A 17,565-nucleotide genomic window follows, 5' to 3' on the forward strand; every position below is an offset into this window, starting at 1 on the left:
GTCAGATAAATGCAAGGTGCTGCATTTTGGGAAAGCAAATCTTAGCAGGACTTACACACATAATGGTAAGGTCCTAGGGAGTGTTGCTGAACAAAGAGACCTTGGAGTGCAGGTTCATAGCTCCTTGAAAGTGGAATTGCAGGTAGATAGGATAGTGAAGAAGGCGTTTGGTATGCTTTCCTTTATTGGTCAGAGTATTGAGTACAGAAGTTGGGAGGTCACATTGCGGCTGTAAAAGGACATTGGTTAGGCCACTGTTGGAATATTGCATGCAATTCTGTCTCCTTCTTATCGGAAAGATGTTGTGAAACTTGAAAGAGTTCAGAAAAGATTTACAAGGATGTTGCCAGGGTTGGAGGATCTGAGCTACAGGGAGAGGCTGAACAGGCTGGGGCTGTTTTCCCTGGATCGTTGGAGGCTGAGGGGTGACCTTATAGAGATTTACAAAATTGAGGGGCATGGATAGGATAAATAGACAAAGTCTTTTCCCTGCAGTCAGGGAGTCCAGAAGGTTTAGGGTGAGAGGGGAAAGATATAAAAGAATCCTAAGGGGCAACTTTTTCATGCAGCGTGTGGTACGTGTATGGAATGAGCTGCCAGAGGATTTGGTGGAGGCTGGTACAATTGCAACATTTAAGAGGCATTTGGATGGGTATATGAATAGGAAGGGTTTGGAGGGATTTGGGCCGGGTGCTGGCAGGTGGGACTAGATTGGGTTGGGATATCTGGTCGGCATGGACGGGTTGGACAGAAGGGTCTGTTTCCATGCTGTACACCTCTATGACCCTATGACTCTAATTAGTCCTACTCCCCTCCTCTTTCTCTGTTTTCTGACAATTTCCTTTTTGAATGTTTTATTTTCCATGTAGGTTTGTGCTTGAAAATATTCAATTTGGTTTCCATTCCTTGCTAAAGCTGGACTGATCATAGGCAAACTTATGTTTTATTTGATCATTAAAGTTTGATCATGATCTGTAATCCCTCCATATTATCCCAAGTCTCTCTTTAGTCAACTAACATCATCTGGAAATGTGCATTCAGCATCCACATGCATATTGACAACCAATCCTTACCTTTCTCCTACCTCTGTCAACATGCTCATGTGATTTGGACACCTACATAATATCCAACCGTAGATGGAGGCCAGTTTGCTTAACTTTGGTGTTCCAAGATTTAACTTATCATCTTTTGGACTCCAAAGTAAGCTTTATTCCTTTGCCCCTGGTTCAGTCCATATATTGGGCTGGATCCACCAGCAGTCTTCCTATCCAATTTAAACATAAGCTAAATAAAGCCCCTAAACTGTTCACCACACAGAGATGCCTCCTACCTCTTCTACAATAACACTCAGCTTCTCATCTGCCTCAGTTCATCCACACTTGAACTTCTCATGTAGAGTTTATGTCATCCCGCGAGTATTATTCTGTTTCTTTCTTTGTTGACCTCCCTTCTTTCATGCTATACAAATTAAATTCATACAAATATTTCCTGCCTGTGACCTACCCAGCACCAAATCTTACATGCCAATCACTCCTCGGCTCTCTGATCTCTATCGGTGCCTGGCCTGCTAGTACTTTCAAGTTCAAAACACACTTTCTTCTATTTATTTAAATCTATTTAAATTTCTCCCAACTTTCTTTTTCGAAAATGTCTTTCAAGCCACGAGGGTTCTTCATTCCTATAAGTCACTTTGTCAGGCTCTGGTGCATGGTCCCTGGTCCCGTTTTTGACTAGTTCATGGAGTGTGAGCTTTATTACCCTTCCAGTACCACCCTTGATGGTGATCTGTTTTCTTGAAAGACTGCTGTCTCTGTGGTAAATATCCTGAATGTACTCTGCACAGTGCAAGTACACACAATCTCAGGATTCAATCTTCAAGATGTCAAAGTAAAGATAATATATTTTCAAGTCAGGATTGTGGATGACTTGAACAGGGAAGTAGAAGCGGCAGTGCTCTTGTGCACCTGCTGCCTCTTTGGCCTGAATGATAGAGATTGGGCATTTGGGTGATATACTCACCAAAGCAAATAGGGAGTATGCCATCATGTGCCTGTCTCAAGCTGTGCAGGAGTCCCAGATAAGCAAGTCATACCGAATACACATCTCTGACTTACTCCACTGTACCCAAAGTGTTTATGTGGCTCTTGCAGTTTAACTTCTGGTTGTTTGTGATCCTTTTCTTCCCGCCCCACCACACCCACCCGGTCATCCCCAGCATGTTGATGGTGAGGGATTCTGTGTTGGTAATACTGTTTATTTCAGTGTAATTTGCAAGACTATACTGTAGAGATGGTTATGCCTAGCACTTGTATGGCAAAAATTTTACTTTGGCTTATTATCCAAACACTAATATATCTGGGTCTCGTCCGTCTTTGAGCAAGTTTCCTCATTATCCGAGAAATTGCAAGTGGCATTTAACTCTGTGCTATCATCAGCAATCTCATGTTTGAATTCTTCCTCATAGAATCCCTAAAGTGTAGATGTAGGCCATTCAGCCCGTCAAGTCCAAACTGACCTCTGGAGAGCATCCCACCCAGACAAACACCCCTTCCCTATCCTGTAACTCCACATTTCCAATGGCTAACCAACCTAGCCTGCATATCCTTCGATACTACAAGCAATTTAACATGGCCAATCCACCTAAACTGCACATCTTGGACTGTGGGAGGAAACCAGAGCACCTGGAGGAAACTCATGCACATGGAGGGGGTGGAGAATGTGCAAACTCCACAAAGAATGGAATTGAACCCAGGTCCCTGACTCTGTGAGGTAGCAGTGCTAACCACTGAGCCCTACTGCCGTCATAAGCAGAACACCATGACTAACCCGGGATTTGAAAATGTGGTCTCTCGCATTCGCGCCATTCACCTGAAGCAAGAATCACACCCCTGGACCAACGAACCAGCAATATATGATGCCGGGACAGTCATTAAAGCAATTGAAAATGGTTTGGCCTTCCCTGCTGTAGTATGCTGAGCACAAGATAGGCCAGTTATTTTCATAATTATCAAAGTTAATCATCCTTTCAGGTTCGAACATTGCTAATATTTCTTTCTAACCTTTTAATTGGGCATTTTTGCACTCATAGACAACTACAACTATGTTATAGCACAAACCTAAAATATGTGAACAATGTTTTCAAATGGACTGTTATCAGATATCCTTGACACATTGTTTGAAGATATGGAATTTCTGGAGGTACTTACAGAAGGTCTGGAGAGAGTACTGTTGGTACGAGGTGGTGGTTGTGAAGTTATCACTATTTATTCTTGAATGTAACTACTTTCTGAAGACACGTGGTGGCAACCTGACCACAGAAGACATTCAGTACACTGTGCTCTATTAAACAATCCTTTTGTTGGTCAGTTTCTCAGACAAAGATTCCCATGGCTCATTTTTCAAGTTCAGACTGTCAGCTGGTACAATAAGTGCTGTTCCAATTAAACGCAATTATCTTTGAAAGTTCAGCGCACATCTGTAGTGCATCCAAAAATTTAAAATCTGGCTGTTGTTACATATGTGTTGCGAGAAGAAGGTTTGTGCCAGGAATAAGCTTGGACTTTGAGCTTGGAATCCTTGTTTGGTAAGTCAGTATTGAGCTTTGCACTGCTTTCTTGGTCAGTTGACAATGCATTTAGTGAAATTAGCTGCTAAAACAGCTCGATGGTAATGCAACCGTATACAATTGTACATAAGGACACAACTCGCAGAATCACAAGTTGGAGTGATAGCTCCAGCACTACATTTGGTGTATTACAGAATATGGATTTTAAGATATTTTGGCAAGTTTAACTGTTTGTTAATGGATAGCTTTTAACAGTGTTTTTCACAGTAGACACTAATTATGAAATTGTGAGATCTAAACTGTCTCGCCATATCTTCCAAGGGTTGTGATTGTGTACTCGGCAAAAAAGCCCTATTTATTTTAGTATTTATTTTTTTCATGTTGTCCAGAATAAAAAGCACTATATGGCTTTTCTTGTAGCATTACTGAAAATAATTAGGACCATTAGTTGGTGGACCACTTTCTAAATAAATGTACTGTAGCCTCGTATGCAGTGTCCGAAACTGGTCCCAACTATGGTAAGCTGGTAATTGCACAAGAAAAGGAGCTGCTATTTGTTCAGTTGAAATTTTTTGCAAAACTATTGTCAGCTGTTAAATTATTCTTCTATTTGGAGCTTTTCATTTGCTATAATGTGCTTTTGTTTATCATAAACAAAATGTTATTTTTCTCAATAAAGCACTGTACAAGGTTTCTCAAACCAAACTTTGTTTCGATATCAGGGAAGTTGCTTGGTAAGCATTGATCATGTGTTCTGGTATCAAACGATGTTCAAATCTGCAAGTTGTATGATAAATTTATCACCTTGAATAAGGTGGTTGAGTGCAGCTAAATTCAGAAAAATGAACACATTAGTGTAATGTATTAACCCTAACTGTAATTGTCTGTCTTCATTTTATCAATGCAGCACAGCAATTTACATATGCAGTGGCACAGCAAATCTGCTAATATAACCTAGTAGTGGTGTTTAAAACATGCTTCAGACAAGATAGCCGTGTGTCAGTGGAGCTTAGATTATATATAAACTTGGATGTGAAATTTTTTTTTTCATTTTTAATCATTGAAAACTGATCATTATCTTCGATCTTTTTGATCCAACATTTTTTTCACCGGCAGTTGTCGGTAAAGCCTTGAGTTTTATTTCTTACTTGGTTTCTTCTCCATAGCAACCACCCACCATCACTAACCCCTTCCCTCCAATATAAAAATATAAACTTACAACTGAGACGTGGAGAGAGAGAGAGGGAGAATGTCTCCATTCCAAGCAGAGGGGGATCTAATTATTCTGTAAAGAATAGAGACCAGAATTCCCTCCCTTCCATCCCACCACCCCAGCTGCTAGATGTATGTATGCATGTTCACAAACCTATGCCAGATGAAGATCAGTGTGACCCTGTAATCTTTATTTCCAGCTATTTCTTACTAAAGAGATTAAAATGGAAGAATAGTTAGATTTGGCAAGAATCAAATCACCTTGCGTTTTCTAAGAACAAATATTCTGCAGAATTCTCAGAATAGGGTTTAATAATTGATGTCCTTTTAATGCAAACTGTATTAGAAAAGCGAAGCATTACAGCCTAATATATGGCTGAGTGCAGAATTTTGAACATATCTGAAATATAGTCAACCTTAAGTGCTCCATTATTCTATCTTGCTTTCTTAGACCATAAGAAAGAGGAACAGGAGTAGGCCATTCAGCCTCTCAAGCTTACTCTGCCAAACATTAGGACTATGGCTGATCGGAGGCTCCTCACGTCCATTTCCCTGCTGTTTTCCCTATAACCCTTGATTTCCCTACTGATCAAATATTTATCTCAACCTTAAATATACACAAGAACTCTACCTTCACAGCTCTCTGTGGCCAGAGGATTCAAAGATGCTTATTCTTCTAAAAGAAAAAAATTCTTCATCTCAGTCTTAAATTGCGTCCCTTAATTCTGAGACTCCCATGAGGGGATTGAGGAGATTTACCCCTTCAAGCTCCTTAAGCATCCTGTTTCAATTAGATCATCTGGTCTTCCTTTTAAATTCCATTGTGTAGAGTCCTAACCTGTTTAATCTTTGCTCATAAGACAATCCCTCTACACCAGAATAATATCTTTCCTTAAATAAGGGGACCTAAACTGCTAACTGTTTTCTAGATATGGTCTCACCACCACCTTGTACAGTTGTAGTAAGACTTTCCTACTCTTGCTCTCCAACCCTCTTGAAATAAGGGCCCAAACTCCTTTAACGTTCCTGATTACCTGCTGCCCTTGTGTGCTAGCTTTCTGTGTTGTTTGCATAAGTATCCCCAGGTTCGTGCTGCACCTTTCTACAGTTAGCAATAACCTTTGTGAGATTGCAGTCTGATCTCAAGGTTGTTAGTTTATATTTGTATTAATTTAGTCTTTTTGTCTGATAACAGTAAAAAAAAATACTGAGTCATTTTTATTTCTGGTCCAAATTCCTGACTTATCGATCATGATTTCCAATAACATGCAGGAAACCCAAAACAAACACAGAAAAAGCAATGAGAGGGGTGGGGGGGAAAGAAAACTTGCTGTGCTGGTGACCTTTCGTAAGAATTCATATCTGATGAAAAGTCATCCTTTATGAAACAACGGACAGAACCTTCTGCTTTTCCTGCATAAAATGGGTGGGACTTTCTCACTTCCATGAACAGCAAAGACCATTAGATCATGTATATACCAGCCACGTAAGGGATCACCTAGTGGCCTGAGTGCTGGGTTCACTTCCTGGGACAAGGATGTCCTGCTGACAACAGAGCAATGCCAAAGTCCAGGGCCACCAGGCGGGGGGAGGGGGAGTCAGAAACAAGGGAAGGGATGTTGCTTTCAGCAGCTAACCCCTAACACCCCATCTGCATCCCCAGAGTGAGGTAGATCACAGCAGCACCCACCCCTTCCCTCCAGTCCTGCAAACAGGCCGCTTCATTTTGCTGGTCAGGAAGGATAGCAACGTTCTCAGGAACAGATTTATTGCTGTGGTATGAAGATGTCTTAAGTAGTTATTAAATGAAATAATTCTGTGCTTGCAGATGATGCTCATCATTAGAATCCTGGATCAGAGCTGTTAGACATTCTTCCCTATTGTACTCTCTGTGCCAATACAGAATGTCAAAAGTAGTAAAGACCAGAAAAATGTGAAAAAGCAAATGTTAATCTATATAGTCAGTTATTACCCTACTTATTGCAAAGATTTGAATGACACTTGTAGCATTCCTGCTAAATTTTTACATCTGAGTCATAAAATAGTGAGTACAGACCCCATTTTGCAACTTTAAGCACATAATCTCAGTTGACAGCTAAGTGAAGTTAGTGATGTAAGCTTCAAAATGAAACACATCTTTCAGATGAAATATTACACTGATGTTCACCCTGTTTCTTAACTGGGAATAAACGGTTCCATGGCACACTTTAAGAAAGTGTATTGCCTGGTTAACATTTACCTATCAACTGACATTACTAATGCATTCGCTGATCATTTATTTAATTATGTGGAAGCTTACTGCATGCAAGTTTTCCATTAAATACTGACTCCATTTCAAAAATACTAAGGAGGCTGTGAAGAGCTTTGAAATGTTTTGTGATTATGAGTGGCCTGTAAAATATTGCAAACATGAAACTACTTTTCATTTGGAATTTAAAAAAAATGCTGAAAGGAATTGATGGGGAAAGCTTATCACAGCGTTAGAGTTCAAAATCAAATGGGAAGTCCTAATGCATTCCTGGGATGGTAGTGAGAGATATTCACATCTAGGACTGGGGTGACCTCTCTGAATCTCTTGAGGAGCCAGCTCTCCTGTATAGCATAGTAAATAAGTGCAGGAGATGGCCATTGAGTACCGAGCCTGTCTCACCACCAGAGGAGATCATTCCTCAATATTTCGAAACTCTGTCAATCTGCTTGAAATACTTGCAGTCGTTTAGCCACCACAACATTAGGGTAGAAAATTGCAGATGTTCACTACCCTCTGAAAAGAAATTCCTTCGCACCTTTGATTTAAGTGAGCATCTCTTTGTTCGTGGTATCTTCTAGAGGTCAGAGTGACCTGGGCTATGGCGAGATGTGTGACAGAATTGGATGAGAAGTCTAGTAGAATCGGATGAGAGTGTCCGACGAGGCCTATCTCAACATCAAGATAATCTCGCTTCATCCTTTACATTTTTCACAAGTCCCATGGCAAGTTCCTCCCAAGCAGCGATGAATTGCCAAATATAACATAGAACAGGACAGCACAGGAACAGGCTCTTTGGCCCACTATGTTGTGCTGAGCATAAGCTAATTCCTTCTGCCTGTCTTTGATCCATTTCATTCTATTCCTTGCATACTCGTAGAGTCTTAGAGATGTACAGCAAAGAAATAGGCCCTTTGGTCTAACTCATCCATGTCGACCAGATATCCTAAATTCATGTGTTTGCCCAAATGTCCCATAATCGCCCCTAATCATATCTGCCTTTACCACCAGCACCACCCCAGAAGCACATTCTAGACTCTTACCACTCTATGCTCAAAAAAACTTACCTCTCACATCTCCTTTGAACTTTGACCCTCTCACCTTAAATGCATGCCTCCTAGCTTAAGGGGTTTATTACCTGTTAAATACATTGATAACACAATTCATCTCATTGATATTCAGCTTCCTATCTCATCAAACAAGCTAGACTCAAGAAAAGTTGACATGGAAACCTGAGTGGGTACCTAGCAGATTGTGTGTGTGTGTGTGTGTTGTATGTGTGTGGTGAAACTGTATCCCAGGGCAGAATCCATGTGCTTCAGCCTATACTCACCTCTAATCCGCAAATATTAGCATCAGGGCAAGCTGATCTGATATTTAACCTCAAATCCACATTCCGGCCTACTGATGACTCTTCACCTCTCATGCTAACAAGAATCAATCTATCTTGGCCTTAAAAATGTTCAAGACCTCTGTTTCAACACCTTTTTCCAGGAAGGGCATGCCAATAACTCTCAATCCTCTTGGGGGAAAAAACAATTGCCTCAACTTTGTTTTGAATGGATGATGTGATGATTACAGTGGTCCCTTGTTCTAGATTCTTACATAAAAGGAAATGTCCTCTCCACGTGTAGCCTGTCAAGCTCTGGGATCTTTTTATATTTCCATAAAGATTCCTCCTAACCTTTTAAACTCCAACAGATACAAACCAAGTCTATTCAATCTTTCTTTGTAAAAACAACTTGCCTATGCCAGTTATTAGTCTAATTAACCCTCTCTGAACTGACTCTAATTATTAAGACACAGAAACGGATAACCAAACCAAATCTTTCTATCTCTGTATTCACAGCACAGTAAAATGAAAACCTTCAAAGATGTACAATTGACCCCCTTCATTCCTAAACAAACATTTGAATAATCGATCCCAGATCCTCTAAATAATCAATTCCAGATATTGGTTTGTATCTTAAACCAAAGTTTTGGCAATTTATCAACTGTATTGTAACATTAGCAGAACAAAATTCAACAAAGTAATATGATTGGTCTATGCCATAAACATGCAACTTTCATTTTCAGCCCAATTCAGAAAAGACAGACAAGACAAGCAAAGAGATAAATAAAACAAAAATGCAACTGGCCGTCTAATTTGTGGTTTTCTTGAGCCGTTGTTCTACAGGCATAAATGATGGTTTCTTGGTCGATTTTCTGAAGATGGTGTTCAAGATCACTTTTACAGCTCCCTCAGATAAAGGTACGAATACTCATCTATTCTTTGAGTTCCCAAGAGGCTCATGGGAGGTCAGGCATGGAGCTTTCAAATCCCCATGCTGGAGTACTAACAGCCAGATTGTTTTCAGTGGAAAATGACAGTCCAAAACCCAATTCAAACTGTGACTACTCCCAGACAGAGGGACCTCTCCTCCACGAGGTCCAAGATACATTCAACTTCTGTCACTTGTTTGAACATGAGGTCTTTTCCAGACTTGCTAGAATCAATTCCCAGGTACTAGCCTCACTAATAGTCACCTTCTGTTTAGCATAGTGCTTTTGTCTGGTAACGGCAGAATCTTGGTTAGGAACCAAGCCACAATTAATGTGCAGGCATGCCTCGTGAACAAGCTAAAATTTGTTTGGTTTGTGTTCCGTTTAACAGAAGCTGTTACCCACTGTCCAAAAGTTGATTTTTAGCTTTGTTACCAGTTTACAGCTCCAAACTCAAATTGATAAAAGAATGAAGTGAAGATAATGAAATGTCAGCAAGGGTTCTAACAATGTGTTGCGCACAGTACTTAAGATGCTGTCTCACTACTGACCTATAAAATTGAAGCATAACCTACTCTTGTCTTCAGTTCCCTTTGTACTAAATTATCTCTTTTATTTCTTAATTGTTTGCTATTCCTGCAGATTAACCTTTGGTAATTCGTGCATGTGGATACCCAGATCCCTGTGCATTCTGTGATCTGCAATCTATCACTATTTAGATGATATGCTTTTTCTTATTCTTCTTAAATGGAAAACTTTACATTTTCCCACATTATACTCTATTGCCAGATCTTTGTCCATTCACTTAACCTATCTATATCTATTTGTACCCTTTTTTTATATCCTCTTGACAACTTAATTTCCTACCTAGTTTTGTGACACCAGCATATTTGGCAGCCATATTTTCAGAGACTTCAGTTCCTCAGTAATTGCACATTTTCTGTTCCTTGGACGTAGCCAAATTGATTATGTCCTTGATCCTTCTGGACATGCTCTTTCGGAAGCTCTGCAATGCTTTCCATTTTCAATTCCCCACCCCTCCCATTTTTTGTCTTTTTCTAAATGCAAGGTGTTCAGAAAGAAAAACGAATATATTTTAACACTGATTTTGTCTCTTAAAGCCAGGTGTCTAGTACAGACAAAACATTTAGCAAATGGCAGTGTGCAGACTGCCCGTCTTGTTTATCACACTGCATTATGTTTCTCATGTGTGTGAACGCTGACTTTGTAACTTTCTCCCTCACTCTGAACCCCTCCTATTATGCCACCATGAGTGCTGTTCAGCTTTGTGCTGTCCTGTCACGCCACGGAAGTAAGATACTATCTTGCTATTCATCCGAAGAAATCATAATGCTGCAGGTGTTATTTCCTTTTAATGTTGTGTTATGCCTTTCTCTAAAATTCAGTTTTGAAACCAAAAAGGCAGTTCACTTATGAAAGCATAAAGCTCAGTCAAGTTAATGCCTATGTTGAACAGCAACAATGTTAGTGAACACCTCAAAATTTCACCAGATGATATGGAGGTAAGTATGTGCAAATTTGTAAATTTGCCATCAGTCGCTACATTAAAAATCATCTCAGTTCTTAAACTGATTTTAGGGGCTTCTGAAATCGCATGAAATCTGGATTTTGCTTAAGTTATCATTCAAAATTCAACATACATTGCCAATAACAACAAAGAAAGAATGGAGATTAATAAACTGCATAGAATTTTTGAGAAGATTCCATAGGAAGGCATTTTATGCAATATTTAATGTGCTGCCCCAATATACATTGACTTGATTGTTGTCTAACATGCAAATACAGTTATCAATCTTCTTTTACGCAAATAAACACATGGAGACTAAAGAATAGAGATGTAGTACAAACATTTAAAGTTGAATCTGTTAACTAGTTAACATAACATTCAAAAATGGATAAGGTGAATAGCAAAGATCTTTTCTCCTAGGGTGGGGGAATCCAAATCTAGAGGGCACAGATTTAAGGTGAGAGTGAAAAGATTTAAAAGGGACCCAAGCCGGCAACTTTTTCACACAGAGGGTGGTGCATGTATGGAATGAGCTGCCAGAGGAAATGGTGGATGCTGGTACAATTACAACATTTAAAAGGCATCTGGGATGGGTATATGAAGTGGAAGGGTTCAGAGGGATATGGGCCAAACGCTGGCAAATGTGCATGGTCAGATTGAGATGTCGGGGCAGCATGGATGAGTTGGACGAAGGCTCTTTTTCCATGCTGCATGACTGTGACTCTATCTGCAATCCTCTGATCCTCCTGGTACCTCTTTAGTATACCAGCCCATTGCTTAGGAAGCAAAGACTTGCGTTGCAGTAAGTACCAGTAACCAGCATTGAAAGGCTGCAGCAAAAAGTCTTTGCACATACGGATCAACCTTCCAATTCTGAGTGGACCAAGCTCCATGTTGGTGCTGTCCGCTTGCTCCCTTAGCGCTTGCTCCATTACTGCCTTCCTGCATGTTCACAGCAGCCATGCCTTATCAGGCCTGTTAGCATGTAGGCACTTCAGCAGAGAAAAAGACTTTCAGAACTGCCATATTGAGGTGACTTTTTGTGTAGGTGTGCTGCTTGGCAGCAGGGATCAGTCTGTGGGAAAAACGCATCTTGATAGCACACTAAGACATCATTCCGGCACCTTTGCCAGCTGCCAGTTCAGCAAGCATACTGCTCATTCATTGAACCAAATGGCCATGTCAGAAACTGGTGGAGCTAGTCCTCAGTTAAGAGGGGTCTTTTGTTGGTCAGAGATCATGGTCCTGTCCAGTGTGGGCACAGCTCACACACAGTTTAGGGAGAGGAACCTGGCAACCAAGTGGGGCCCAGTGTTAAGTGTCCAGTGGGAGCTGTGGTCTGTGCAAGCACTTTCTGTTCTCTAGATTAGGAGTGTTGGTAGAAAGTGGCTGGGAGAATAGTGAGGGTAGGTAGATTTAGTGTAATTTCTTAGGGCGAAACTGTGCAATTGTTGTGGTGCTTACTGTAATGGTTGTGCTGGACACCATCACACCTGGAGCGACAGATGTCAGCAGCATGGTGCTCAGTGGTTAGCACACTACCTCACAAGCCAGGGACCCAGGGTCAATTCCAGCCTCAGGTGACTGTCTGTGTGGAGTTTGCACATTCTCCCTGTGTCTGCATGACTTTCTTTTGAGTGCTCCGGTTTCCCCTGTCAGCCCAAAGATATGTAGGTTAAGTGAATTGGCCATGCTAAATTGTCCAGGGATGTGTAGGCTAGGTGGATTCCCATGGGAAATGCAGGGTTACAGGGATAGGGTAGTCTGGGTGGGATGCTGTTCAGAGGGTTAATGTGAACTTGATAGGCTGAATGATCTGCTTCCACACTGTAGGGATTCTATGATTCTGGGGATTCTGTGAAATGAATGAAGCAGCCGTTTACAAACCTCGGCTACTATTAAGTTGCATTAATTTAATTGCCTATTTGCCACACATGTAGAGTGAGGGTGCTTAGGGGCCATTTGCTACATTGCCATTGCAGCTCAAAAATTGAACTTGGAATCTCAATAATGTTGAAGTGAGCAGCAGTGATATTACAAAAGACCAAAGTGGAACCATGACTCGCGTTACTTCCCAGGGTCCTGTGTGAGCCACACAACATCACTTCATCTGTTATATAAATATAACAATGGTCAGAACTGAATAAATGACTGAATACTGAATGAGAGTGTTGAGTATTCCATGTGTTCTGGAATGGAAAGGGTGTCAGAACACTGCAGACTTTCTGTTCTTGATTATATTGGGTGGTAATTGTTAGGATGTGTGGGTTGAACCTCTCTGTTAATTAAAACCAAACACCCAGAAAAGCTCACCTCACCTCGTAATTGGTTAAAATGTCAGTGAGCAACAGAGAACTCCTAATTTCCACTATTTAAAAAAAAATTACAGTTTATTTTCCTAACTCTAATAGTGAACACTAAACAAATGTATTAACAAACCGAACACACTTTCCCCTAACTGAATACAATTCTATTAACATGCTGTTCCAATAACATTAACTTAATTAAACATTACATTAACTTAATCTCAAGTCCACAGAGTCTCTGTCTTCTCTGCTGTCTTCAATCTTTTGTCTGCTAACCTCCCTGGGTTGTTGTCTGTCTTTTTTATGGCGAGGATGCTTTACAGGAAAATAAACCTATTTGATATTGAGTGTCTTCTAATTTATGTCAGAGCAAGATATTAGACTGATAGGTCTCTGGCTGTACAGCAATTGCTCTGACCACATTTTCAACATGCCCTGGTTTTATAGCTCCCAACATGGTACCCTGTCATTGATCTGATGTTGTCAAGTTTAAACTCTATTGGGTTTTAGTATCCTGAGCACAATTTAAACTAGTTGGCTAAATTTGAATTGTTGTCAAAACAGCAACCAAAACTCACGTATCCATTTAACAGCCAATTGTTACGTGTATGTATTTTGGAACAGCCCATCTCCCAGCCGTTCCCTTTGGAAAGCTGGGCCTGCCCTTTGTTTACTTCAGTATTCAGAAAGCACTTTCTATTTTAAAGTGAACATACATGCTTTTGACTTTATAACAGGACTCTGACACAGCAGCACCTTCACCAAGCTGCTGCACAGGATAAGCCTTTGGATGGATGATGGGGACATGTCCTTCATTATCAGGATGCAGCATCTCTCACTGTGTGGGTGTTGTGTGCTCAGTCCTCAACTGCAGGATATGCTATTAATGACTCTTCCGAGATCTCAAACTCTTTCACTCCTTCTGTTACCATTTTAGATCATTTCCACTGAGAGTCATGGGGGTCTGCCTCTGTTGGGATGTTGGTTGCTGAGAATCTAAGAAGATGAAGGTGGACTGACAGCAAGTCCATATTTCAATGAGGGCTGTGGTGGAGCAGACCATGGGGCTGTGGAGGTACAGCTCTGCTGTTTGGACCAGTCTTGTTGGGGGTGGGGTGCGTGGTTACAGAACAGATATGTTTGTCGAGATGCACAATGAGCCTTTAAAGGCACCAGCACAAGGGATTCCAGTCTTTCAGCAGATGTCCATTGAGTTCTGAGTTGTTCTGGGAATGGTGCATGGGGACAATATGATAGGAAATTGACATGAGAGATGCCATAGGGGCTGGGTAGATAGTCAATGCAATTTTTAAGATGCAGCAATTAAAGCCTGTGGGCTTCACAGTGAAAATCCCTCCAAAAAACTCCAATGCACTCAGACCTAGTCAAAAAAGGGTAAGATTCAGTTATCTGTCCATTCTTCCACTCCAAGGTTTTGCACATGACAATCAGCACCATCATGTAATTGTGGCCTTGGCTTCCAATTCCAAACACCCAGAACCAAAAAGAAAATTATTGGGAATGCTGCCAGTGTCCCATAATTTGAGATTTCCCTACCTGTGAATCCATTGTGTCTATACCTATCCTGTTAAGATCCATGAGAATCTCTTAGGTTTCAGTAAGATCACCCTTCAGTCTTCTAAACATGATTGAATATAGGCGTAGTCTGTTTGGCTGTTCTTGCTGAACCAATCCTTTCATCTACGACTTAGCTGAGTGAATCTCTTTTGAACAGCCTATGATGTCAATATATCTTATTAAATAGAGACCAAAATTGTACTGTACTCCAGATGTGGCCTCACCAGCACCCTGTACAGTTGTAACAGACTTCCCTATTTTTAATCCCAAATCCCTAGCAATAAAGGCTAAAACTAATTTCCCTTCTTCATACTTACTGCACCTGCATGCTAACATTTGGTGTTTCATGCACGAGAGCACCCAGGTCCCTCTTTGGCATACTTTCTTTTGGAGACTCTATTTAATTAAGATTGTGTCTTTTGATCCATCTTACCAAAGCGAATCACCTCACATTATATTTGCCAAGTTTTTTGCCCACTCACTCAACCTATTTATATTCTATTGCCAATTCCTTATGTCCTCATCACAACATGCCCATCCCACCTATTTTTGTAGCGTCAGTAAATTTGGATCGATTATACTCTGGCTCCTTTCTCCAAGTCATTAACATAGAAAATAATTGAGGCATCAGGACTGATCTTTGTCACACAGCAGTAGTTACATCTTTTCAACCTGAAAAAGACTTGTTAATTCTGACTGTTTTCTGTGTTAATCAATCCTCATTGAAATGTTAATATGTTACTCCGAAGACTTTGGAGCTCTTGTCTTGTGCAGTCACCCTTTAGTGGAACCTTATTGAATGCCTCCAGGAAATCCAAATACACAGCAGCTACCAGTTCTCCTTCATTAACTCTTCTTGTTACATCCTCAAAGAACTCTAGCAAATTCTTCAAACATGATATCCCCAACATGATATCATGTTGACTCTGATCATGTTAAGTTTTTTTAATATCCTTCTATTTCTTCCTGCGTAATGCACTCTAGCATTTTCCCAATGACAGATGTTGAGCTAACTTATCTATAGTTTCCTATCTGCCTCCCTTCTTGAACAGAGGTGTCACATTATTCGATTTCCAATTGACTGGAAACCAGTGAGTTCTAGAGCATTTTGGCCAATGCTTCCAATACCTCTGCTATCCAAGCAGCATCAGGAGGTGGAGAAGTCAATATTTTGGGTTTAACCTTTCTTCAGGACTGAAGGTTCTGAAGAAGGGTAACAGTTTTTTTTTGTCTCCAATATCTCTGCAGCCACTTCTTTTAACACTTTAGGATGCAAATCATCACATTCTGACAATTTGCCTTTAGTTTCACTAGTTTGTCAACTTTGTATACAGTGATAGAGAACATTAGAAGATTTTTCCTCCTATTGGCACCTTGCCCATCTGATATCTTTGTGACGTGTATAATGTCCATCACCATGAAGGCTGATGCAAAATATTGGTGTAAATTACCTGTTATTTCTGTTTCCTGTATTCAGTTCAACACATGTCTTTCAAGAGTCCCAAAGTCACTTTTGCTACGCTTTTTTTTATGTACCTGGTAGATGTCATAGGAAGGTACAAGGTCAATGTATAAACTAGAGGTGCTAAATTATTCATGTATTTATGCAGGTCAAAAAATGTTTGAAAACCACTCACAACCAAGAGGTTTTGAAGAATTTCCGTATTTTTCAGATCAAAAGCGGAATTTAAAGTTTAAGATTGTCTGTTTCCAAATGGAAATCTAAACCAATGTGTCACAGTACCATTGAGATGGGTTTGGAGAATTTTGTTTTAATGTATCTTGGCCATATTCAATAGGCAGGCAGTCAGCCCAAGAGTAGTTTGTCTGTCATAATCATTGCAGAGATTAACTTTCAGAATTATCAATGTCAGTCTGCGAATCTGAGAATTCAGGTGAATTCCTGTAAGGCGCCACGAGAACTGAAAACACTCAAAACCACTCTGGAAAGAAGGATTCTGAGTTAAGGAAGCCCTGACATAAACATCTCCATGGTACTTATGCAGAAAGTCTCCGCTTCTAATTTCCTATCTTACCCTGCCCAGATTGCTCTGTGATTGACCAGAATCACACAGAAATGTCTTTACCCTTTACTTCCCTGTTTTAGACACAAATTTACCTAGAGGTCTAAATTTTCTAATCATATGAAAATGTGTGACACTGTTTCAAGAGCTACTTAGCAAAGTACCCATTATTGCCAAAATACATTTTGCAAAATGAATTGGTAGAATTGAAGTTAAGAATTAAAAGAAAATGAATTTAGATCTTGGTACATCTGTTTTTACTGAAATTGAAGAAAGAAGAATTTCAGAAAATGGGTGACTTTTGCTCATTTCTTTTCTTGCAAGTGTTGTAACTTCTAATTTGTGTCTTGTACCAACTATGTTTTTTACATAAAACTACCTTCCACCATTATTGCATTTCTGACCTTTTAAAGGTTTACTTTTCGGTAACCTTCTATGATAAGAATTGTAGGCAAGAGTTTTGGCAGGCATCATTGCAAATTTCATAGAAATGAGATCACGTGAATTCGACAATTTAGATTCAAAAATCTTATTTTGTTTCTCTTGACAGAGCTGCTGAGAAATTGTAAATGAAAGCTAAATATTTTCATAAGGACTGAGAGACTGAAGATTCCTGACTACAAGTGTAATGGATACATACCTTAAAAGGAACATAAAATGTTAACGGAGGGATTTATTAGCTGTCCAATTATGTATGTATACAGATAAACAGAAGTGGAAATCAGTTTACATAACAAAAGAGTTCTGTATCCAATACAATTGATAAAGAGGGCATATAATATTTCTGCATTATTTGAACCAAATGCATATTTTGATGTGAAATAAAGATGACAGTATTTAAA

The 17,565-nt window shown here is 40.0% G+C and overlaps 1 protein-coding gene across 4 annotated transcripts in view; it reads left to right on the forward strand.

Annotated features, from left to right (window-relative positions):
* The window catches only part of slc12a4 (solute carrier family 12 member 4), a 165,176-nt gene extending 147,692 nt beyond the window's left edge, over positions 1-17,484 (forward strand). For 2 of the 4 annotated variants that reach the window (XR_006314143.1, XR_006314144.1), the window contains exons 24-26: positions 3,182-3,231; positions 9,102-9,276; positions 17,274-17,484. Coding sequence is in view for 2 of the 4 variants with exons in the window: in XM_043707017.1 (XP_043562952.1) it covers positions 3,182-3,273 (92 nt within the window). In the remaining 2 variants the exon portion in view is untranslated. Of the gene's footprint in view, positions 1-3,181; positions 4,257-9,101; positions 9,277-17,273 lie in introns of those variants that run through there. The other 2 variants (XM_043707018.1, XM_043707017.1) reach the window with 2 other exon arrangements.
* Positions 17,485-17,565: the final 81 nt, after the last annotated feature.

Source organism: Chiloscyllium plagiosum, chromosome 17, assembly GCF_004010195.1.
Source record: "Chiloscyllium plagiosum isolate BGI_BamShark_2017 chromosome 17, ASM401019v2, whole genome shotgun sequence".
Taxonomy (NCBI): Eukaryota; Metazoa; Chordata; class Chondrichthyes; order Orectolobiformes; family Hemiscylliidae; genus Chiloscyllium; species Chiloscyllium plagiosum.